At 40.3% G+C, this 26,334-nt stretch overlaps 1 protein-coding gene and 1 long non-coding RNA gene across 2 annotated transcripts in view; both read left to right on the forward strand.

Annotated features, from left to right (window-relative positions):
* The first annotated feature begins 802 nt into the window (after positions 1-802).
* On the forward strand, positions 803-2,468 carry LOC132535022 (uncharacterized). The gene is made up of 2 exons (XR_009546811.1): positions 803-1,096; positions 1,210-2,468. It is a non-coding gene; the product is annotated as an uncharacterized LOC132535022 (long non-coding RNA).
* A 5,480-nt stretch (positions 2,469-7,948) lies between these two features.
* Positions 7,949-26,334, forward strand: part of LOC103121229 (beta-galactosidase-1-like protein 2) — a 58,758-nt gene continuing 40,372 nt past the window's right edge. Inside the window, exons 1-6 of the mRNA XM_016191942.2 lie at positions 7,949-8,268; positions 13,708-13,800; positions 13,918-14,115; positions 21,137-21,205; positions 22,104-22,199; positions 24,133-24,241. Coding sequence (XP_016047428.2) covers positions 8,219-8,268; positions 13,708-13,800; positions 13,918-14,115; positions 21,137-21,205; positions 22,104-22,199; positions 24,133-24,241 — 615 coding nt within the window. The 5' untranslated portion in view covers positions 7,949-8,218. The remainder of the gene's footprint in view (positions 8,269-13,707; positions 13,801-13,917; positions 14,116-21,136; positions 21,206-22,103; positions 22,200-24,132; positions 24,242-26,334) is intronic.

Genomic DNA, 26,334 nt, shown 5'->3' on the forward strand with positions numbered 1-26,334 from the left:
CCTTATTTGAGGAGACAGGCATGCATGGGACTTCTGTGTAGGTTTTCTACAGCTTCCTATAAATCTGTACCTCAAAATTTCTTTTTTAAAAAAGATGTGTTGGGGGCCGGGCAGTGGTGTGCCAGGTTAAGCGTACATAGTACAAAGCATAAGGATCCCAGCTGGAGCCCCTGTCTTAACACCTGCATGGGGGGGGGGGGGTCGCTTCACAAGTGGTGAAGCTGGTTGCAGTTATCTTTCTCTCCTTTATCTTCCCCTTCCCTCTCAATTTCTCTCCCTCCTATTAAAAAAAAAAAAAAAAAAAAACCTGAACAAAAAAAGTGGCCACAGGAGAAGTGGATTCATAGTGCAGGCACTGAGGTCCAGAGGTAACCCTGTGGGCAAAGAAAAAAAAAAAAAAGGTATATATTGAAGTTAGTCAGTGAGACTGTATTTCCCAAATCTAACCTATCTTTTCTTCTTTTTTATTTGTTTTTTAAAAACTTTTATTTTATTGTAATGAGAGAAACAAAGACTAGAGCACTGTTCAGCTCTGACTTATGCTAGTGCTGGGGATTGAACCTGGGACCTGGAGCCTCAGGCATGAAAGTTTTTTTTTTAATATATTTATTTATTTTATTCCCTTTTGTTGCCCTTGTTGTTTTATTGTTGTAGTTATTACTGTTTTTGTTATTGATGTCATCATTGTTGGATAGGACAGAGAGAAATGGAGAGAGGAGGAGGAGACAGAGAGGGGGAGAGAAAGATAGACACCTGCAGACCTGCTTCACCGTTTGTGAAGTGACTCCCCTGTAGGTGGGGAGCTGGGGGTTTGAACCGGGATCCTTAAGCCAGTCCTTGTGCTTTGTGCCACCTTCATTTTACCCACTGCACTACCGCCCAACTCCCCATGAAAGTCTTTTGAAGAACCATCATGCTGTGTCCTCAGCCTTCTAATCTTATCTTTTCCAGACCTAGAGACTGCCACAGACCATCCCCAGTATGACTTCCACTCTGTCTTTTTACTTTACTTTAAATACTTTACAGCATTTAGTTGTATGAAAGAAATCAGAACAAGGAGAATGAATTTGAAGATGTTTTTAGTCATGCAATACAGGTGCCAAATTTTTTATTATTATTATTATTTTTATTGCCACCAGGGTATTGCTGGGGGCTCTGCTGACACTATGAATTCACTCCCAGTCGCCGTCCCCCCCTTTTATTTGACAGGATGAAAAGAAATTGAGCAGGGAGGAGAGATAAAGAGGGAGTGAGAAAAACACCTGCAGACCTGTTTCACCACTCATGAAGCGTCCCCCCTGCCCCCCGAAGGATCTGCCACTGAATGTTGCCACTAAGGATTAGCTCCTCTGGTTGGAGTCAGAACGCTGAGATGCTGGAGACCAAGGTCCAGAAAGAGCCACTTTAGAAGAGTTTTTTGGGATGCTTATAAAGCAGAAGACCATAGATGGCTGTGGGAAAATCTAAAAATAAATAAATAAATAAAAATAAATACTTATTTGTAAAAAAGAAGGAGAGAAAATAAGAAGAGAGCCAGAGCATCACTCTGTCATATGTAATGCCAGGGATTGAATTTATGATCTCATGCTTGAGAGTCTTAACACTTGATCCACTGTGTCACCTCCTGGGCCACCCCATGGAAATATCTCATCAGAGTTGAGATAGCACCAAGCTCTCACCTGCCCTCTCCAACCTGTCTGGAGTTGCTTCCTTTTCTGAATTAGAACATTCCACCTGGCACAGATTTCCTCCAGGCTCCCAATACCATAACCTTCCCAAAGACTCTCAGAAATTCTGTCTTCTCAAATGTTAGCAAAGCCCTTTCCCTATCAAGTAGAATGTAAGTTTGTTTTTTGTTTTGTGCATACAAACTTTTTGTGGTATATGCAAACTTGACTGCAACTGTATGTGGAAAGCTATAGGTATAAGATTTCCTACATTCTTGGGCATGTGATCTAATAAGTCTAATGTCCAGATCTCAGCAGAAAAGTGCTGCTATTTCTGTGCACACACAATTGCCTCCAGGTGTGTTCCCTGTGTGGGCCTAGGAATATGCCGTCTTCTCTGGTCCACTAATCACTTTTATTTCCCAGTTCATTTCATATAGAAAAAAACCTGAGTTAGCAATTGTTCTTAATGTCAACGTTCCAAAGAGGGACAACTATTAAGAGCAGTTTTAGGATTGTGTTGGGAGGCCTCTTTCCTTGTGTAAAGAAATGACTTTTATCTTCTCAGAGTTACATGCCAGTAACAATAGACATCAAAGAGTTTAATCATACTTTTAGAGAACAACTTCTTTTCCACCCCTCCATACTACTCTGCAGTCATTTTCCAAATGTTCTTTGTTCACTTGAGTAATTTCCCCCAGATTGCAAAGTAATGTTCATAAATTCCTGTCTGCTGATTTTTAATAGTATACCAACTTATTTATTTCTTGATAGGGACAAAATAAATATTTGTGAACCCTGCACCCCAGCCATATATGGTCTTTCTCTCTACCTATCCTTCTAGTACAGCTAGAGTGGGTCTTTTGGCTAAATCACTGTTCATTGTTTATATTAATATATCAGTTGTTTATAACTGAACCTTGCTGTATATGATAGTGTCCATGTACAATTCTGTACTTTTGAAGATCATAATTCTCTTTATTACTATTTTTTTAATATTTATTTCCCCTTTTGTTGCCCTTGTTTTTTATTGTTATTATTATTGTTACTGATGTCATCATTGTTAGGTAGGACAGAGAGAAATGGAGAGAGGAAGGGAAGACAGAGGGGGAGAGAAAGATAGACACCTATAGACCTGCTTCATTGCCTATGAAGCGACTCCCCTGCAGGTGGGGAGCCGTGGGCTCAAACTGGGATCCTTAAGCTGGTCCTTGCACTTTGTGCCACGTGCGCTTAACCTGCTGCGCTACTGCCTGACTCCCAATTCTCCTCTTTATAATTGAGATATAAGATAAATCAAAATTGATAAATATAGGGGGCTGGGTGGTGGTGCAGTGGGTTAAGCACATATGGCACGAAGCACAAGGACTGGCGTAAAGATCCCTGTTTGAGCCCCCAGCTTCCCACCTGCAGGAGGATCGAATTCACAAGTGGTGAAGCAGGTCTACAGGTGTCTCATCTTTCTCTCCCCTGTGTTCACCTCCTCTCTCAACTTCTCTCTGACCTATCCAGCAACAATGACAGCAATAACAACAACAATAAATAACAAGGGCAACAAAAGGGAAAAAACAGTCTCTCGGAGCAGTGGATTGGTAGTGCAGCCACCAAGCCCCAGTGATAACACTGGAGGCAAAATAAATAAATAAATAAATAAATAAATAAATGTCTATATTCCAGACTTTGATATATTCCCATTTCATAGTAAAGTCATAATGCTAATATTAAATGATACTGTGCAAAGTATAATTAACAGTGCTAATTTATATTATGATATAACTTTATGAAATGTCATAGTGATGTTGATTATTAATACTAACAAAGATAAATTCAGGACAGAGACTGAACTTGGACACCTCCAAAAGGACTGGGTATATATTCTTTGATATGGCTGAGTGAGGAGGGGGTGACCAGATGGATGAATTAGATTGAACATTGCTCCAACAGCTGGTATGCTAAAACTTAATCTTAGAAGCTTCAACAAATCAAATCCCACCCCATGCCAGAAAACTTACCCTCCCTTCCTTTTTTTCCTGTAATGGTAAATATTAAATAATTGAGACCCACTAAGGACTTTATTCTTTTTCTTTTTTTTATTCTAATTTCTTTATTGGGTGATTATTGGTTTACAGTCAACAGTAAAATACAATAATTTGTACATGTGTAACATTGCTCAGTTTTCCACAGAACAATTCAGCCTGCACCAAGTCCTCCTCCACCATCATGTTCCAGAACCTAAACCTTGCCCTCAACCCCAGTCTTTTACTTTGGTGCAATACACCAACTCCAAGGATTTTTATCTAGGTTGAACTATAACCTACAGGTGTGAAGAGGTGGGGAAAATTGGGGACCTTCACCAGCTCCCTTCTTCTTCTAGCGTTTGCCACCAGCTCCCTAACTGCTCCTATCTCCTGATTTTCCTACCTTTCCCTATGTCCACCCACTGAAATAAAAAAGCTTGATTTGAGTTTATAGACAGCAGCCTCATGCCATGCAATTTTGCAGATTTCCCTTCATACAAAGGTTGATGTTACAAAGTTTGGTCTTTTCTGTGGTCTCCTGCAGCAGGCTTCTATTCATCTGAAAAATCTTTAAAAATTCAAACCTGAGACTAAACCCTGGGACAGAAGGACAACGTAAAAGTTTAGAATAGGGGGAGTCGGGCAGTAGCGCAGTGAGTTAAGTGCAGGTGGCACAAAGTGCAAGGACTGGAGTAAGGATCCCAGTTCGAGCCCCTGGCTCCCCACCTGCAGGGGGGTCGCTTCACAGGCAGTGAAGCAGGTCTGCAGGTGTCTGTCTTTCTCTCCCCCTCTCTGTCTTCCCCTCCTCTCTCCATTTCCCTCTGTCCTATCCAACAACAACGGCATCAATAGTAACTACAACAAAAAATTAAGGGCAACAAAAGGGGATAAAGAAATATTTTTTTAAAAGTTTAGAATAGGATCTAGACAGAGGTAGGGGTGTGGAGGTCACTCAAAATAAATCACAGACATAAATGTAAAATAATTATTTGAAGGGTAAAAAAATGAGTATCTTCAGAACAAAGGGCTAGACAAGAGTTCATAGACTTAATACCAAAAGCACAATCTATAAAAGGAAAAATTAAGGAGGCTTGTTGGTGGTGCACCCAGTTAAATGCACATAGTAATAAGCACAAGAACCCACACGAGGACCTGGGTTCAACCCCCTGGTCTCCACCTTCAGGGGGAATGTTTCACAAACAGTGAAGCAGGTCTGAAGGTGTCTCTCTTTCTGTCTCTTTCTTTTTTTTTTTCCTCCTCCAGGGTTATTGCTGGGCTCGGTGCCTGCACCATGAATCCACCGCTCCTGGAGGCCATTTTTTTTTCCCCCTTTTGTTGCCCTTGTTGTAGCTTCGTTGTGGTTATTATTATTGCCCTTGTTGACGCAACTCGTTGTTGGATAGGACAGAGAGAAATGGAGAGAGGAGGGGAAGACAGAGAAGGGGAGAGAAAGATAGACACCTGCAGACCTGCTTCACCGCCTGTGAAGCGACTCCCCTGCAGGTGGGGATCCGGGGGCTCGAACCGGGATCCTTACTCCGGTCCCTGCGCTTTGCGCCACATGCGCTTAACCCACTGCGCCACCGCCCGACCCCCCTTTCTGTCTCTTTCTATCTCACCCTTCCCCTCTCTATTTCTCTCTGTCTTACCCAATAAAATGGAAAAAAATGCCAAGTGCAGTGGATTTGTAATGCCAGCATTGAGCTATGATAACCCTGAAGGCAAAAGAAAAAAACTAACAAATAGACCTCATCAAATTGACAAGCTTCTGCTGTGAAAGATCATTGAAAGAATGAAATCAACACTAAGAGAGAGCACTTGTTAGCCACATATCCAGTGAGCCATTAGTATCTTGAATCTATAATGAATGGAACCAGGAGGTGGCACATCTGATAAAGCACACATGTTATCATGTGCAAGTACCCAGTTCAAGCCCCTGGTTCTCACCTGCAGGGGGGTGGGAAGCTTCACAAGTGGTGAGGCAGTGATGCAGGTGTCTCTCTCTCCCTCTCTGTCTCAACTCTCAATCTAAACCAAATAAAACATTTTATAGTTAGGAAATGTAAATTTAAACTATAGTGAAACAAGGCAATATACTTATAAAATTGCTAAAATTAAAATATATATATATATATATAGTGACAGTACCAGGTAATGTGAAGATATAGAGAAACTCTTTTATTCATATATTGCTGATGGAAATGTCAATGGCAAACCAATTTGTAATTTTTTAAAAGATTTATTTATTCATAAGAGAAAGGAGGAAAAAACAGGAAAAAAAAAGTTCAAGGGGATAATGAGAAACATAACCCCAACCCCCAGATCCCCCACCTAATATGTAAACAAAGTGAAATCTAGTAAATATAATAATAGCCATCTGTTGGCTCAGCAATAAATGTGCAAATGACAAAAAAATAGCAAAAACAAACTTCAGAATATGACAACTCAAAAAGATATAAATGAAACAGAAGGGTTCCAAGAAATTTTAGATATTGAGGAACTAACTATCAGAGAAAGACTATAGAAAACTCATGAAGTCTCTCCAAGAGTCTAAGCACAGCATTGAGAAGCATACTCTGGAGTTGAATGAATGTTTTATTAAGGAGTTGGGAAACTCCCAGCCACATATACTCTATCCCACAAAGTTGTCCAACAAATATGAAGGAGAAATAAATGTCTTTTCAAATATTCAAAAGCTAAAGGAACTTGCCAGCATTAGCCCCACATTGTAAGAATTGCTGAAAGGGGTTTCATGAGAAAAGAAGAAACAGGATTATACATTCCAAGTGAGGTAAATAGCAGTAGAGTAGAATGAAGAACACAATAGAAATATGAATGAACAACAAAGTAGGAAAGGGAGGGAATTAATGGACAGAGTAGTACTATCAAATACTGCCTAGTCCAAGACTTTAAAAGGTATTGGGGGGGGGGGGAGGCTGGGCAGTAGTGCAGCAGTTTAAGCACACACGATGCAAAGCACAAGGACCAGCATAAGGATCTTGGTTTGAGCCCTTGGTTCCCCACCTCCAGGGGAGTCACTTCACAAGTGGTGAAGCAGATCTGCAGGTGTCTATCTTTCTCTCCCTCTCTGTCTTCCCCTCTTCTCTCGATATCTCTCTGTCCTATCCAACAACAGCAATAACAACAAAAGTAATAATAAAAATAACAATAAATCCCAAGAGCAACAAAAGGGAAAAAACAGCCTCCAGGGCCAGTGGATTCATAGTGCAGGCACCGAGCTCCAATGGTAATCCTGGAGGCCAATAATAATAATAATAATAATAATAATAAAATAAAAATAAAAGAAATAGGCATATTTTATATTTCTTTTTTATATTTATTTATTATCTTTTGTTGCCCTTGTTTTATTGTTGTAGTTATTATTGTTGATTTCATCATTGTTGGATAGGACAGAGAGAAATGGAGAGAGGAGGGGAAGACAGAGAGGGGGAGAGAAAGACAAGACACTTGCAGACCTGCTCACCGCCTGTGAAGTGACTCCCCTATAAGTGGGGAGCCGGGGGCTTGAACTGGGATCCTTATGTTGGTCCTTGTGCTTTGCACCACATGAGCTTAACCCGATGCTTAGTTATATTTCAAAGGGCCTGTAGCTATACTAGTGTTTTTTTGTTTTTTTTTTCCTGATCCTGAAATCTGATATGCAGGTAGATCCCAATTATTGTCTGGGGAGATGATGTCAGGGCTGGGAAAAGGACCAGAAAGCTGGATCAGGGAAAGAGAGTAGCTCCCTAATATGGGAAAGGAGTATAAATATTGTTGATTGTAAACCCCATCAATTTGATGTGATCTGGGGTCCATAATTAGCTTAGGAGCCTGTGTGACCTCTGCATCCCTCTAGATCTCAGCTCACATTCTGTGGTCATTAGTAGGAACATTCCATGCTGCCCCAGAATTGACCCATCTTCCTCAAGTGTAGCATAGAGTGTGTTGTCCATCCTCCCTTCTTAGGATGGAACATTCTCTACCATTGTTGATCCAAGTTGAGGGCAAGGTCCTATGGGGGCCCACAAAGGTGTCTATTTTGTTGTTCCTGATAGAAATGACCGGTAACAATGGAGAGACAGACTTATTCGAGTTCTAGGCCCATCAAGTCTGTTTGGGAGTCTCAGGACTCCCTGATTAGGGCCCCAGCTGATGAAATGGCCTGATAGTGACTAAAGAGTCAAGTATGCCAGTCTCTTGCCCTTATTCAGCTTTTGCAAGGACACCAACTGCCAACCTTAACACAAGAGGAAGTAAAAAATCTTAGTAGTGCAATCACAAGTGCAGAAATTGAAACAATAATCAAAACCCTCTCCAAAAACAAAAGGCCAGGTCCAGATGGCTATACTAATGAATTTTATAAAACATTCAAAGAACTAACACCCATTTTCTTTAAACTCTTCCAGAAAATTAAAGAAGAGGGAACACCACCAAACTCATTTTATGAGGCTACTATCACTCTGATACCCAAAGCAGGAAATGATCTCACCAAAAAAGAAAACTATAGACCTACATCCCTGATGAACATTGATGCAAAGATCCTCAACCAAATCATGGCTAATCAAATCCATCAGGACCAGGTAGGATTCATCCCTGGGAAATAGTTATGGTTCAACATATGCAATTCAACCAATATAATTCACTTTATCAACAAAAAGAAAGATAAAAATCATGTGATCTTATCTGTTGATGCAGAAAAAGTATTTATTAAGATCCAATGCCCACTTATGATAAAGGCCCTCAAGAAACTAGAAGCAGGGAGTCCGGCAGTAGTGCAGTGGGTTAAGCGCATGTGGCGCAAAGCACAAGATCCCAGTTCGAGCCCCAGCTCTCCACCTGCAGGGGAGTTGCTTCACAGGTAGTGAAGCAGGTCTGCAGGTGTCTATCTTTCTCTCCCCCTCTCTGTCTTCCCTTCCTCTCTCTATTTCTCTCTGCCCTATCCAACAATGATGACATCAATTACAACAATACAACAAGGGCAACAAAAAGGGAATAAATAAATAAATATTAAAAATATTTTAAAAAGGGAGTCAGGCGGTGGAGCAGCGGGTTAAGCGCACATGGTGCAAAGTGCAAGGACCTGCGTAAAGATCCTGGTTCGAACCCCCGGCTCCCCACCTGAAGGGGAGTCGCTTCACAGGCGGTGAAGCAGGTCTGCAGGTGTCTTTCTCTCCCACTCTGTCTTCCCTTCCTCTCTCCATTTCTCTCTGTCCTATCCAACAACGACATCAATAACCACAACAATGTTAAACAACAAGGCAACAAAAGGGAAAATAAATAAATAAATATTTAAAAAAGAAAAAAGAGGTATCAATGGAGTATAATTAGGGAAGGGAGAAGTTAAATTCTCACAATTTGCAGATTATATGCTGTTATACCTAGAGGACCCCAAAAACTCTATCAAAAAATTACTGGAAATAATCAATAAAGTCATCAATAAAGAAGCAATTTACAAAATCAGTACTTATACATCTGTGGCATTTCTTTATACAAAAGATGGGCCAGAGGAAAAGGAACTTAAAGAAGCTATCCCATTTACAATTGAATCAAAAAAAGATAAAATACCTAGGAATAAATCTAACAAAAAAAGCGAAGTACCTTTTCAATGAAAACTATAAGATATTGTTAAAAGACATAGAGAATGACACAAAGAAATGGAAGATCCTGGTATTGGATTTGAAGAATAAATATTAAAATGTCAGTCCTGCCAATAGCAATCTATAGATTCAGTGCAATCCCTATTTAAACCTCAATGACATATTTCAAGGACATTGAAAAAATTATCCAAAAATTCATGTGGAACTATATGAAAAAAAAAAAAAAAAGACAGGTAGCAAGAGTACTCCTGCAGGGAAAAAAGAAAGAAAGAAGAAGAAAAATGGAGGCACCACAATTCAATTTATACTATAAAGCAATAGTAGTTAAAACAATGTGGTAAGGGGGTCGGGCAGTGGCGCAGTGGGTTGAGCGCATGTGGTGCAGGGCGCAGGGACCAGCGTAGGGCTCCTGGTTCAGGCCCCCGGCTCCCCACCTGCAGGGGAGTCGCTTCGCGGGCAGTGAAGCAGGTCTGCAGGTGTCTGTCTTTCTCTCCCCCTTTCTGTCTTCCCCTCCTCTCTCCATTTCTCTCTGACCTATCCAAGAACGAACACCATCAACAATGGCAATAATAATAACTACAACGAGGCTACAACAACAAGGGCAACAAAAAGGGGGGAAAATGGCCTCCAGGAGCAGTGGATTCATGGTGCAGGCACCGAGCCCAACAATAACCCTGGAGGGAAAAAAAAAATGTGGTAAAAAATACTTGTCCACATTTTCACCTCCCTCCCTCCACTCTTTGACCATCCTGGTGTTCCTATATGGTCCTCCATGGTGTGACAGGTCACTGCTCTTGGGACCTGTGTATAACAAACTATCTTTTCAAGAATATTGATCTCCTGACCTGTCAACTTCACTGTAATTGAATAATCGCACCAAAACCTACAATGTAAAAAGGAACTTGAGTTTTCACCTCATAGTTATTTAAACATTTACATTTTCTGCAAAAAAAATGCAGTATCGAGACAATAATGGACATATGACCAATGGAACAGGACAGAGAGCCCAGAACTAGCCCTACACATGTATAGGCACATTATCTATGATAAAAGGGCCAAAATTACCCAATGGGGAAAAGAAAGTCTCTTTAACAAATGGTATTGGGTCAATTGGACAATCATATGTAGACAAGTGAAACTAGACCATCACTTAACACCATGCACCAAATTAACTCAAAGTACAAAGAATACATTGATGAAACATTTCAGGACTTTAACATTAAAGACATATTTTTGTTTCCCTTCCACTCCATGTGCAAGGGAAACAAAACCAAGAATGAACATAAACGGTGTTATATCTAATTGAAAATTTCTACACACCAAAATTCAGCAGATGGCTAAATAAAATAAATACATTATTGACTAGATTTACCATGAAAAAAATTAATCAAAAATAAGAGGCATAGTTACAATCAATGATAAAATAAAAAACATCATAAGAGAATATGAACATCCATAGGCAAACAAATTGGCCTACTTAAATGAAATGGATCCATCCTTAGAGTCATACCAGGCCCAGGAGGAAGTAGATGGCCTATTACTAGTGCAGAAGTTAATGTAGTAATAAAATATCTCTCCAAGAACAAAAGTTCAGGTCCAGGTGGCTTTACCAATGAGTTGCATAAGACTTCCAAAAGACTAACATCATGACCAAACTAATTCATAAAATCAAGAGATTAAGAATACTTCCAGACACATTCTATGATGCCAGTATCACTCACTCTGCCTTATAAAGCAGGAAGGGACAATACAGGGGAAAAAAAGGAAATTATAGATTAAAATCTTTTATGAATATTTGTGCAAGGGAGTGCAGCAGGTTAAGCACTGGTGGCACAATTCTCAAGGACCTGGATAAGGATTCCTGTTGTAGTCCCTGGCTCCCTACCTGCAGGGGAATCGCTTCACAAGCAGTGAAGCAGGTCTGCAGGTGTCTTTCTCTCCCCCTCTCTGTCTTCTCCTCCTCTCTCCATTTCTCTCTGTCCTATCTAACAACGACAACATCGATAACCACAACAATAAAAAACAAGGGCAACAAAAGGAAAAATAAATAAATAAATAAATATAAAAAATGTTTTTTTTTAAAAGTATATTGATGAGAAACTCCTCAACAAAATGTGATCACCCTGAACCCAACAATATAATAAGAAAAGAATTCATCAAGACCTATTGGAATTCACCACAAGGATACAAGAATGATTCAGCATATGCAAATCAATCAAAAAGATGTTAAAGATGACATGCCCACAATCAATAAATGCTGTAAAACAGCACTCAGTAAGATTCAGTAGTCAAAATATAAAGGCTATCTGTGGGTTGGGGATTCCGAGGGAGCATGTTGTTGGGGGTGCTGTTGAAGGGCGGGGCGCCAGGGATCTGCCGGGATCAGGCTTGCTCTAAGGACTGGCTTACAAAAGAGGGGGACTTGGAAGAGGGATCTGCTGGCTTGGAGTGCTACTTCCGCAGGGGAGGGATGTGAAATTGGCCGGTAGGAGTGAAGGAAATCCGCTGCCTGGGGCGGATCAGTTGGAGGAGGCGCAGGTTTACTCCCGGAAGAGATGGATCTATTGGAGGAGGGGCGGATCTCACTGACGCGAGGGAGGGAGGGAGGGGGCGGGACAGCCAGCTTGGTTTTATCTGCAGGGGGAGGTGGTGGGCAGTAGGCGGCTGCAAGTCCCGGCTGGTGGACGCTGTGCAGGGTAAGGCGGGCACAGACCTCGCATCCTGCGGGCGCGGACACCCCCCAGCTCCGCATTGCACCTTTATTCTCCATGGCCCGGGTAACCGATTCACCTAGACCACTCCACCTCGGCTTATCAGAGCTCAGTACTCCCCCCCCCCCCTTCTGGTAAAGGGGATAGAGAGGGAGAGAATGACAAAGAGACATCTGCAGATATGCTTCATCACTTGAGGAGTTCCACCCCTGCAGGTGGAAACAAAGGGTTTGAACCTGAGTCCTTGCACATAGTAATGTGTGCACTTGACCAGGTGCACCACCTGCCCTGGGGGACATTTTTTATCCCAGAGGGAAAGAGCCTTTGCCCCAGGAGGAGCAGGAAAAAGTCAGTCAAGGAAGAGAAGTGTGCTCTGGTAAACAGATGGTGGCTTCCTTCATTAGGAGTGAAGTTAGGCAAGAGATCAAAATTGAGATCAGAGCTACGAATTAACTCACTTTGATTGAGGATGCTTCTGGTGGGGTGGTAGCATACCTGGTAGAACGCACATGTTCCACTGTACAGGGACCATGGTTCAAGTCCCCATTCTTATCAGCTGCATGGGGAAAATCTTCACTGGCCATGAAGCAGTGCTGCAGGTGTCTCTCTCCTTATCTCTTCCTCCCCTCTAATTTATCTGTCCATATATATATATATATATATATATATATATATATTCCCTTTTGTTGCCCTTGTTTTTTATTGTTGTTGTAGTTATTATTGTTGTTGTTATTGATGTCGTCATTGTTAGGACAGAGAGAAATGGAGAGAGGAGGGGAAGACAGAGAGGGGGAGAGAAAGACATCTGAAGACCTGCTTCACCGCTTGTGAAGCGACTCCCTTGTAGGTGGGGAGCCAGGGGCTCGAACGGGGATCTTTACACCGGTCCTTGCACTTGCCTGTGCTTAACCCGCTGCGCTACCGCCCGACTTCTTGTCTTTTTTTTTTTTTTTTAGATTTTGTTTATTAATGGAAAAGGAGAGAGAGAGGAAAAACAACAACAACTAGACATCACTCTGGTACATGTGCCCGGGGACTGAACTTGGGACCTCCTGCTTGGGAGTCCAGTGCTGTATCCACCCCGGGCCACTTAATTTTGCTGTCTTTATCTAATAAGTACAGTATATATATTAAATGAAGGAAGTTTCAGTGCTGTGGTCTCTTTTACTCCCTATTTATCTCTCACTCTATCTTTTCTGTCTCTACTTTAAAAAAAAGGGGAGTGGGACCCCACTAGAGACAGTCCTTCTGTATACCAGTGGATGTTTGCTGCTAAGTGAATTGACATCAATCCTTAGTAGTTGGATGTATCTGGCAGATTTATTTCTCTCTGACTTGTATAGCTTCTCTCCCTGAGCCCTGTCTCTAAAATGTCAATGGTGTCCTCCTTCCAGTTAGTAGACCTGAACATAAAGTGCAGTCTCCAGGGATCCTGGTGTGCCAGAAGCTAAGGGCCTGGCTCTGCTACTGACTTTTTTTTTTTTCTTTTCTTCTTTTGATAGGATAGAGAGAAATTGAGAGGGGAAGGGAAAACAACAACAGTGTGAGATAGAAAGGGAGATGCATATAGCACTGCTTCACTACTGCTGGGGCTTGAACTTGGTTCTTGCATGTAGTAATCTGTGCTTTCAACTGGATGTTCCTGTGCCCGCCCCCTCCTGACTTCTTACTCTGTTGATGTCTGACTTGGCCTTTTGTCCTCTCTGTTTAGCATGTGGACCTTCCTGGTGAGACCTGTGGGCGTCCTATGCCTGTCTTCAGTGTTTTTGGTAATGACTCAACTTGAAAGAAGCTTCTCAAAAAAGTATGTTAAAGAGGGCAGGGTTGGGTTTTGGCTCTGGAGAGCCTGGTAAAAGCAAGGCCATTCTGAGTTGCCATCTCCACTAGTCTCTTGGACTTCATGCCCCTTTTGTCTTTGCAGGATTAATAATGTTCCCCTTACTCCTTACCACATGAAGAATCGTAAAGTGGGACTGAAAGCTGAGGACTCCAAGTTCACATTAGAGGGCATTCCATTCCAGATCCTATCAGGAACCATCCACTACTTCCGGGTGCCCAGAGAGTACTGGAAGAACAGCTTGCAAAAGCTTCAGGCTTGTGGTTTTAACACTGTCACCATGTGAGTGCTGCTCCCCCCTCAAAGAGTTATTTCAATGACTTATAGTCAGAACTCCTCGCTCTGAGACTACCAGATCATTCTGTGTTGACCATCTCAGAACTTTCTTTTTTATTGTTGTTGTTAATTTTTTTTTATTGCCACCAGTTATTGCTGTGGCTCAGTGTCTGCACAAAGAATCCACCACTCCCACTGGCCTTTTTAAAATTATTTCTTTCAATTGCTAGGATATAGAGAAATTGAGAGAGGAAGAGGAGGAAGGGAGGGGATAAAGGGAGAGAGAAAGAGAGACATCTGCAGGACTCCTTTACAGCTTGTGAAGCTTCCTCCCTGCAGGTGGGGACCAGGAGCTTGAACTTGGGTCTTGCTCATGGTAATGTGTGTGCTCTACTGAATGCACCACCACCTGTCCCCCTGAGCCTTTCAGAAATTTCTTTTCTGAGTATCCTCAATGATGACTCCCGTGCTGCTGTTTCTAAAGATCTTGCCTTTGGAGATGGGTTTCACTGAAAGCCAGGCCTGACAAATAATACCAGCTTAGTTGTGGTTGATGAAATTGAAATTAACACAATAAGCCCTCCTCTCTCAATGTATCTCTATACAATTAAATAAAATGGGGTGGAAGGAAAAAAAATGCTGCCAGGAGTGATGGATTTATAGTGTTGGCACCTAGCCCTAGCAATAGGCCTGATGGTAAAAAAATTAATTAATTAAGAAAGAAAGAAAGAAAAGAAAAGAAATTAGAGGTGATTATACTTAGTGAAGTAGTTAAGGAGATGAAAGACAATATGCAAGCAAGGGTTATGATGATTCCATGTGTCAAAGGTATAGTAATAATTTAAGGGGTGGAGATGCCCTCTCTCTCCCCTCTCAATGTCTCTCTATACAATTGAATAAAATTGGGGGGGGGGGGAATTACTGCCAGGAGTGATGGATTTATAGTGCCGGCACCAAGCCCCAGCAATAAGCTTGATGGTAAAAAGAAAGAAAGAAAAGAAAAGGAATTAGAGGTGATTATACTTAGTGAAGTAGGTAAGGAAATGAAAGACAAGGACTGCATGGTGTCACACATATGTGAAAAATAGAGAACAGAAACACACACACACAGACACGGAAGAAAGAAAGAAAGAAAGAAAGAGAAAGAAAGAGAGAAAGAAAGAAAGGAAGAAAAAGAAAAAAGAAAGAAAGGAAGAAAGAAAGAAAAGGGAAGAGTGGAATGCTAGTTTAAAGAAAGGGAAAGAGCCAAGTGGTTTTGTAAGGATCAGTTCTAGCTAAAGGTCGCTAAAGGGAGTCTAGGAAAAGCATTCTAAACTGGTTGTTATTTCTCATGCAGGGTTAGAAAAAGTGGAGATTAAATAGGGATTGATTGGTTGCTGTTATGAAATGGGGGCAGGTTAGCATTTGATTCTCTCTAGAAATAGATGGTGCCTGGATGGTGGTTGTCTGGTAGCAAGCACACATTGCCACATACAAGGACCTGGGTTCAAGCCTCTAGTCCTGACATGCACTGGGGGAACTTCACAAATGGTGAAGCAGTACTGCAGGTGGCTCTTCTTTATCTCCCCCATTTCTTTTCATTTCTATATTTCTGTCTTTCACCCTCTATCAAAATGAAAGAAAAAGAAAACAAAAACAAATAAAAACACAACAGGCTGCTAGAATGATGGAACCATACAAGTAGCAAGCTCCAACAATAACTGTGGTTGAAAAAAGAAAGAAAGAAAGAAAAAGAAATATATGAGTAGGGCACAAAGGATCTAGAGAAGCTATTGTAGAGAATGCACTAGTCACTCAGAGAGGTGACATTTTACAACTGTTAAAAACCCTTGGGAGACACAATGCTTCCTATTAACCTTTCATGTCAATTTGCATCTACTTTCTGGTATGAAAATAGGAGGCTAGTTTTTCTTTTTCATTGTTTCAGTCTTGGACAAGTTTTATTCATTTTCCACTGTGGATTCACAAATGCCTCCTCTCCATATATGGAGATCTTTATCAGTGAACACTGATCAAGATCAAGGTCCTAGATTTTTTGTTTGTTTCTTTTTTTAGAAAGACAATTTGATGAATAGGTTCATTTTATTCAGAAGATTCATGGTATACTATAGAGATGATGCAGAAAATGGGTGTCTTTCATCATAATCAAGTATGTTATTTGTAAAATTAAAAGTTGTTTAAGATTTTTATTATTTTTTATTTGTTTATTTATTGGATAAAGACAGCTGGAAATTGAGAAGAAAGGGGGCGATAGAGATGAAGAGATACAGAAAGATACCTGCAGCACTACTTGACCACTTGCAAAGCTTTACCCTTGCAGGTGGAGGATGGGGGCTCAAACCTGGGTCCTTGCACATTGTAACATGTTCCCTGAACCAGGTGCACCACCACTGGCCTTTAAGACTTTTCTTTCTTAGAATTAGCATGTGGCACTTTCACAGGACAGCTGATACCAACTCTTGCCCACCTTTTACATGGTATAAAAAGGGATTCTCCTGGGGCCAGGTGTTGGCATATCTGTTTGAAGGTACATGTTACAGTGTGCAAGGACCCTGGTTTAAGCCCCCAGTTCCCACCTGCAGAGGGAAAGCTTCATGAGTGATAAAGCAGTGCTGAAGGTGTCTATCTCTCTTCCTCTCTATCTCCTCCTACCTTCTCAATTTCTGGCTGTCTCTATCCAATAAATAAAAATAAAAATTAAAATTAAAAAAGTAAAAGACTTTAAAAAGGGGGGATTCTCTCTAACACATTTTATGAGGTCAACACTCAAAACTGACAAAAATAATACAAGTAAGAAAACTGCAGACTAAAATCCCCATTGAACACATGTGCAAATTGACTCCAGCAACACATTAAAAGGGTCACACACTATGACCTAGCAGTATTCATAACAGGGATTTTAGGTTGGTTGAATATATGAAAATCAATGATTTAATATACTATATTAGCAAAAAAGATAAAATCATGTCAATAAGACAGTGAAAATGTTGGACACAATGTTGCTGGTGTTAATATACAGATCAGATCAGTGTACATTCATTTGTAAAAACAAAATCAAAGATAATTTTTTAAAAACTAAAATATTAAGCCAGTTGGTTGTATACTCTGTTGAGGGTATGTGGTCACAAGGACCAGAATTCAAGTTTCTGGCTTGCAACTCAGGGGGAGAGTTGTATAAGTAGTGAAGCAGTGCTGCAGGGATCTCTCTTCCTCTCCTCTGTTTCTTCTAAATTTCTCTCTGTTGCATTAAATTGGGATAATATAAAAAGATCAGTGGATTCGATTCATGGTGCAGATACCACACTCCAGCAATAACCCTAGTGGCAATGAAAAAAGCTGAAACTTTCAAAAATTAGCTTCTTTTAATTAAAAAAAATTAATAATGGTTTACAAGATTATAAGGTAATAGGGGTATAAATCCATATAATTCCCACCACTAGAGTTCTTTTTTTTTATTGTTGTAGTTATTGTTGTTGTTATTGATGTCATTGTTGTTGGATAGGACAGAGAGAAATGGAAAGAGGAGAGGAAGACAGAGAGGAGGAGAGAAAGACAGACACCTGCAGACCTGCTTCACCGCCTGTGAAGCAACTCCCCTGCAGGTGGGGAGCCGGGGGCTCGAACCGGGATCCTTAGACCAGTCCTTGCACTTTGCGCCACATGCACTTAACCCGCTGTGCTACTTCCCGACTCCCTTAACTACTAGAGCTCTATGTCCCATCCCCTTCATTGGAAACTTCCTTATTCTTTTCTTCTGTTTCCACTTCGATTATTATTTTTTAATTTTTATTTGTAAAATGGAAATGTTGACAAGACCATAGGATAAGAGGGGTACAATTCCACATAATTCCCACCACCAGAACTCCATATTCCATCCCCTCTCTTGATAGTTTCCCATTCTTTATACCTCTGGGAGTATGGGGTACAGAAGGTGGAAGGTCTGGCTTCTGTAATTGCTTCTCTGCTGAATATGGACATTGGCAGGTTGATCCATTCTTCCAACCTATCTCTTTCTTTCCCTAGTGGGGCAGGGGTTTGAGGATGTGGGACTCTAGGACACATTGGTGGGGTCGTCTGCCCAGGGAAGTCAGGTTGGCATCATGGTATCATCTGGAACCAGGTGACTGAAAAAGTGTTAAGATATAAAGTAGAATAAATTGTTGACTAATAATGAACCTGGAGGCAAGAATATTGCAGATGAAGATTTGGAGTCTCTGTTTAATAAAAAGCTAGTAGGTCCATTTTAGATGTATTCCAAGGGGCCCATGACTTTACTAGTTTTTGCCTGATCTTGACATTTAATATGCAAGGTGGACCCAAGTTATTGTCTGGGGAGATGGTGTTATAGTTGGAAAAAGGACTAGAAAGCTGGATCAGAGAAGAGAGTAGCTCCCAAATATAGGAAAAGTATATAAATATTGTTAATATTGTTATAGCTATAACCAAATTATTTGGCAATTGGGTTAATTTTGAAAATCCTATGGTTAGAATTTGCTGTATCATATAAGACCTCACCATAATTTATGTCCTATCATGCTATTTACATATAGCTATATCTTATAAAGTAATGCCACTGGCTGCTTCTGTTCTTCCTGGTCTAAGCTTTTAGGAGATTTAATATTTCAAAGAACGAGTCATAATTAGAAATGTATTAATAATTTGAGCCCACTGTTAAAATTTAGTTTGATTACCACTTTGAAGTTTTATTTATTTATTTATTTTTTGATAGGACAGAGAGAACTCGAGAGAGGAGGGGAAACGGAAAGGGGGAGATAAAGATGGACACCTGCAGACCTACTTCATCGCCTGTGAAGTGACTCCCCTGCAGGTGGGAAGCCACAGGCTTGAACCAGGATTCTGATGCCTGTCCTTGTGCTTTGCACCACATGGGCTTAACCTGCTGCGCTACTGCCCGACTCCCCACTTTGAAATTTTAAGTGCTGAGATTGAAGGAACATATACTCAGAGCTATGATCTATGTATCAAAAAGTTTGAGACAGTCAATCCATTTTTCTCCTCTCATAGTAATTTAACAGTGATTTGTGAAACTATAGGTCTCACTGGGAGTGTGGACTAAAATTCTTTAATTTTTTTATTATCTTTATTTATTTATAGATAGAGACAGAAACTGAAAGGGGAGAGGAAGAGAGACAGAGAGACACCTGCAACAATGCTTCAGCACTTGCAGAATTTTCCCCCTGTAGGTGGGGACTGGGGGCTTGAACCCAGGTTCTTGTGCATTGTAATATATGCACTCAACCCGGTGTGCCACCATTTGACCCCTGGACGAAAATTCTTTTGCAGGTGCATGTTGTTTTCTCTGGGCTGGCTTCACGGGCAGGTAACAGATGACCAGAAACTCATGGCTGAGCTGAGAACGCAGTTTAATCTTTATTCACGAGCGAACAGTTCAAAAACTAACCTAGGGAGTCGGGCTGTAGCGCAGCGGGTTAAGCGCAGGTGGCGCAAAGCACAAGGACCGGCATAAGGATCCCGGTTCAAACCCCGGCTCCCCACCTGCAGGGGAGTCGCTTCACAGGCGGTGAAGCAGGTCTGCAGGTGTCTATCTTTCTCTCCTCCTCTCTGTCCTCCTCTCTCCATTTCTCTCTGTCCTATGCAACAACGACAACAACAATAATAATAACTACAACAATAAAAAAACAACAAAGGCAACAAAAGGGAATAAATATTTTTAAAAAAGAGAGAGAGAAAAAATACATACTTAAAAAAAACTAACCTAAACTAATCACCACACAGATCTGTCCTGCATCTTTCTCCTCCTGTGGCAGCGGCAGGAACTCAGGAAGTATGCAGGGTAGTGGGCCGGGTGAAGGGAGAAGCATGAAACTAGCGAGGGCTAAACCAAATCTCCCCGAGGCGGGTGGGGGGCTTGGGGGGGGGGGTGAGACCAAACCAGTGTAACAGAAAAGACCATGTAAATAGACCACAATGTCAAGCAATGTAACAGAAGCAGAACTAGATCCCAGAAGCAGAACTAGAAGCATACCAGCAGGTGCAGAAGGTGGGAGTTCTGACTTATGTTAGTGCTTCTTTGCTCACAGTCCTAGATTTTATTCCCAGACTTATTTCTAGTTGCATTATGCTATTAATTATTGTGCCATTATGAATCTTTAATTTTTTTCTATCTCTAGATTTTATTTGTTCACATTTTTTCCAAATAGATATCTATATTATACATTGTTCTAGTATGTGATAAGCTAGTTTGTCTTCTGAGCCTTTTATTAAATAATTAAGTAATAAATGTGATATTTCTAAAATATATCCACTTCTTTGGAATGATGGTATGTCCACTTTATTTCCTTTATTTACTAGAAAGATATATGCTCTTTTTTTTCCTGGAGACTCAAGAGTTTATAACAGGCAACCTTGACTTAATAATGGATGTTCCCTTGCATCTGTCTTTACCTGTATCTTATCCAAGTTTTATTGCTAGACACTTCATGTCTAGTTACTTCTTTCTTGATGTATATTTATATACTTTAATTTTTTTTTTTTTTTTTTTGCTTTTTGCCATCAGGGCTATTGCTTGGGCTTGCTAGGTGCTGCACTACAAATTCATTGCTCTGGCAATCATTTTTTATTCCCTTTCTTTTTCTCTTCCATTTTTTAATGTATGAAAAGGAAAAACTGACAAAACCATAGGATAAGAGGGGTACAACTCCACACAATTCCCACCACCAGAACTCTGTATCCCATCTCCTCCCTTGATAGTTTTCCTATTCTTTAATCCTCTGGGAGTATGAACCCAAGGTCCTTGTGGGATCCAGAAAGTGGAAGGTCTGACTTCTGTAATTGCTTCCTCACTGAACATGGGCATCATGGGAGAAGTTTGAAAGATAGTACACAGTGCACACATAGAAGTTTTGCAATTGAAATCTCAGTCCATGCGGTGCATTAAAACTGGTTGAGTGATTAAGTCAATATGGAACCTAGGGTGAGGAAGACAAATTGCATTCATTCATTCACATATATAGATATAGATAAATATTTTCCCCCCCCATTTCAGTTATATTCCCTGGAACCTTCATGAACCAAGAAGAGACTTATTTGATTTTGCTCATAACCTGGACTTGAGGTATGTGTTATTTTCGTGCTTAACTTTCCTATTTCCATGACTCCAAGACAATGGTTTGACTGTCCCTAAATTGCTGGATCATAAGGCATTCCCATTTTATTTGTTTAAAGACTCTCCATACTCCAAAGGAACTGCACAGTTTTGCATTTCCACCAGCAGTGTAAGAGTTCCTTCTTCTCTACAACCTCCTGACAATGTTTTAATGAGGCAGAATAACAAAGAAGCTAAGTCATTTTGAATATTTTCTTCCTGACTGTATTTTTAGCTTTCCCACTTATTAAGAATGTGACCTTGAGACAGAAATTTGATCTTAAAGTGTTTCTAGCCCCTTTACACTTTCACACTCTTATCTGTCAAATAAGATGACATTTGATATGTAATCTCATAAATTTTCAAGTAAAAATAATGAACTTAAGGAGTTGAGCTGTAGTGCCTGGTACTGACACAAGGTAAAAGTAACTCCTTTGTGGATAGTGAATGGCAGAAGGGGAGTGACCAGAAATCAGTTTAATATGTCATCTGTGTAATGAGGTTTTTTTTAATTATCTTCATTTATTTATTGGATAGAGACAGCCAGAAATTGAGAGGGGATGACAGAGAGGGAGAGAGACAGAGAGACACCTGCATCACCTTTTCAACACTTGTGAAGCTTTCCCCCTGCAGGTGGGAAGCTGGACCTCGAACCTGGGTCCTCGTTTACTGTAACACGTAACTAGGTGCGCAACCACCCTGCCCCTGGGATATATATATATATTTGGTGGTTATTTTCACTGGAGCTCTACCATTACAGACCAACTTTTTCAGATAGAAAGACAGAGCAAGAGAGACAGAGAGAGCCCAGTGGGGACTCTAGGGCTCAGCTTTTGGTGTGACATTTTCTTTATTGCTTTGCTTCTAGGGCTTTTTTAACCATGGCTTCAGAAGTGGGACTATGGGTCATTCTGAGCCCAGGCCCCTACATTGGAAGTGACTTAGACCTTGGAGGCTTACCCAGGTAAGTTGTGCTTCTAGGGCTCCTTACTCCTTGTGGATTACAAGAACATTCAAGTGCAAGTTAGAGCAAATTATTTTACTTGATCTTGTGGTTCAGTAGGTGGCACAGTGGATAAAGCAGTGGACTCTTAAGCATGAGATCCCAAGTTCAATCCCTGGCAGCACATAAATGTCTGGTCCTTTCTCTCTCTCCTATTTTTCTCATTAATAAATAAATAAATAATTAAAAAAAGAACTTTAAGATACATATTTTTTAATATTGGGGGACTTAAAAATACTGGAAATTTCACTCCACAACTATAATAAAATAAAATAAAATAAAATAAAAATTATACCTAGGTTGGAGCTGAGAGTATTTTGTAGACACTTATCAAGGGGAAATTAGAAATTGTATTCATGTATTAACAACTGTACTATAAACCATTAATTACCTAATAAAATGATAAAAAATTAATATTCACTATGTAGTGAGTGTTTATAACTTTAATTAAAATTTATTTATTTATTAGAAACATAGGAGAGAAAAAGAGCCAGACATCACTCTGGTACATGTGCTACCGGGGATTGAACTCAGGACTTGATGTTTGAGAGTTTGATGCTTTATCCACTGTTCCACCTTCCGGACCACATGATTTTAATTTTTGTGTTGGTGTTAGTACAAATAATCCTACTAAGTCAGTTATAGTTTTAGAAGTTTCTTTTTTTAAAAAAAATTTCAATCTTTTTTATTGTAGTACAATAATGGCTTGTCAGAGAAGTCATGACATATTTTATTCTATGAAAAAAAATGCATCATGACTTCTCTGGCAACCCAGTACATAGGATATAACACTTACCATTTTAAAATAGTCCATCTGTGGCAATTACATACATTAAAAATGTTGAACAGTCATCATCCCTGTCTAGTTCTAGAACTTCTTCTTTTTTTTTTCAAAAGCAGATTCATTTTTTAAAAGATTTTCTTTATTAATGAGAAAGATAGGAGGAGAGAAAGAACCAGACATCACTCTGGTACATGGCTATCAGGAATTGAACTCAGGACCTCATGCCTGACAGTCCATTGCTTTATCCACCTTTTGGACCACTTTTTTTTTTTTTTTTTTTTTAACTAGAGCACTGCTTAGCTCTGGTTTATGGTGGTGCGAGGGATTGAACCTGGAAGCCTCAGACATGAGAGTCTCTTTGCATAACCATTATGCTATCTCCTCCCTCCCCTAATTTTAGAACTTCTTTATCCCCTAAGAGTGAAACCCTTTGTTCCTGGCAGCCTCTAACTTGCTTTTAGTCATTGTAAATTTGCTGATTTTATTTTATGTAAAGGGAACCATACAAAGTGTGACCTTCATCACATCTGGCTGCTTTCCCTGAAAATCATGTTTTCAAGTTTCATCTGTGTTGTCAGTTCTCCATTCCTTTCTATGGTCAAATACCATCCCTTGAAATAACATCTTTTAAAAACTTTTGAATCTATGATGAAAATCTTCTCCAGACTAGGAATTGGTGAAAGATCAAATAAATCTTTTCAGCTTTGAGAGCTATATAGTCTCTGTTGCAATGTCTCAATTTGGCTTGCAACAACATAGCTATGACACTATGTGAAAGAATAGATGTGACTGTGTGCCAATAAAACTCTATTTATAGAATCAGACAACAAATCTCATTTGACCTACAGGTTGCAGTTTGATGGGCCTGTCTTTATATCATTTCTTTGTTATGCAACCCTCTCTTCTATTATTTTAAAGTGATGGTTATCATGGGCTCAGAGTTATTTGTAACTGGGACACAGACTGATTTATCTTAGAGATGGATTAAAATCTTATGATACACAGTTTTAGTATGATTGTGCATTTGTGCTATTTTTCAGTCTCATATGCTTGAAAGTTTCTTACTGCTGTCTCCTACCCCAAACTGGAATCCTGCCTTTTTAATCCTAGCTGGTTACTAAGTGATCCAAACATGAAGCTGAGAACAACTTACAAGGGCTTCACTAAAGCAGTGAATCACTATTTTAATACGCTGATTCCCAAGATAGAATCACTTCAGGTAAATTCAATTCCCCATCTTTGGGATAAAGGGAAGTAATCAATTATGTAAATGCCCTAAAATCAGAGTGATTTTGTAGAAGAATGTAAACAATGTTTTTACTATAATTCTCCTGCAAGAAAAACACAATGTTGGGAGTTGGACGATAGTACAGCAGGCTAAGTGCACGTGTCAAAAAATACAATGTCACATGTACTTGTTGACATAGAAAGTATGGCACCATATTTTTAAAATGGTTGTGATATATTAAAATGGCATGGAAAAAACATAAGAGGAGAGCAACATCTATGTAGCAAGCTTTGCACTAGGTAGTTATACTTTATTTAGCACATTTTATCATTCACTCAGCATAATCATGTGAGGAATATGTTATTGTCGATCAAATGGAGGCAATGGCAGACTCTCATTGGGCAGGAGAGGGCTTCCCATGGTATGAACTGACTAGAGACAGAATTGACTCCTATTGTGGATATGCCAGAGTAAATCAGACTCAAGAAAACCTCTAAGACGAAGTGACTCAAGAGTGTAAATCAGTGTACCATTGGGGATAGTGGGGGTAATCCCTTGCAGATTAGAATCTGGGCAGATAATTATTTTGTCAGAACTACATGGAAGTATGACTGAGATGTTTACTCATGAATGCTGAGATTATTAGGATCCAAAGTCAACACTGTGTTCCTTATTTCTGTGTTCCTTATTTATGTGGGACGGGCATCTCATGGTTGCCCAGGAGTCTTATAGAGTAAGCCGAGGAGGTATGGAAGCATCACATTGAAACTTGACTAGGATGTGGGAGGTGTAACCCATGGAGAGAAAATGTAACAGGTGGACAGGTAGTCTGGGCTGAGAGAGCTATAAAGATAAGAGTGATTGAATATGACAACACTAGCAGAAATGAACTAGTAGAGAGAGGTAGGAATATTTGCAAAGGGTATAATTGAGAGAGCAGAGAGGATGTGATCTGTTAGCACAAAGTTGAGATTAATAGAGAAACATTAGCATTTAAGAGGTAGGAGGCTAAGAGGTAGCTCACCCAGTAGGATGTGTATTTTGCTATGTGCCAGGCCTAGGTTTGAGCCTCAGCTCCACATGGGGGCACAAGTGGGGTTGATGGGAGGATGACTCAGGTGTTGTGTCTGATCTCCTTCTCCTCCTATTTCCCCCCTCCTTACTCTTTCTTCCACTTCTTTTTTTCTTGTCATCGTTATCATCCTCCTCCACCTCCTTCTCTGCCACCATCCTTATCTAAAGTGAAACAAGGATTTAAAAAAGTCAGCCCAGGGCTAGTGAAATCACAAATGTGAGACCCTAATGCAACCAACACACACACACACACACACACACACACACACACACACACGAAGTAGGTAAGGGGTAGGGGCAGGGGTAGATAGCATAATGGTTGTACAAAGAGACTTTCATGCCTAAGGTTCTGAAGTCCCAGGTTCAATTCCCCTGTATCACCATAAACTGAGCAGTGTGCTGGTAACCAAAAAAAAAAGAAGGAGGAGGAGGAGGAGGAGGAGGAGGAGGAAGAGAAGAAGAAGAAGAAGAAGAAGAATGAGAAGAAGAAAAAGAGAAGAAGAGGAAGAAGAAGAAAAATAATTAGGTAAGGCAACAAGAACTTATAAAGGAGACTGAGGAGATGTGACCAGAGAGTAGGCCAGGAACTAGAAGAAAGCATGTTGCAGAAATCAAAAGAAGACAGAATTTCAAGATAGTTTAAAGTGTGTCCAGTACTATTGAGATGGAAATGAAAATTGGACTAAAATATATTGTTTGAATTTATCAAAGAGGAGGTCAAGGTTAATAATTCAGGAGGAATGGAAGGAGTAGACAGTGAGACCACAGTGAGTTAAGGGGTAGACAAGAAGATAAAAAGTAAAGAGGGAGCACAGATATAATCCACAATGCATGAAAAGGTGAAATGGACAAGATTTCAGTTCTTGGAGGGGAAGTGGTCCAGGCAAATAAATGAGTATTTTAAAAAATAATTTTAAAATCTTTATTTATTAGCTAGAGACAGCCATAAATAGAGAGGAAAGGGGGTGTCAGAGAGGAAGAGAGACAGAGATACCTGCAGCACTGCTTCA

Source organism: Erinaceus europaeus, chromosome 20 (assembly GCF_950295315.1).
Source record: "Erinaceus europaeus chromosome 20, mEriEur2.1, whole genome shotgun sequence".
Classification (NCBI taxonomy): domain Eukaryota; kingdom Metazoa; phylum Chordata; class Mammalia; order Eulipotyphla; family Erinaceidae; genus Erinaceus; species Erinaceus europaeus.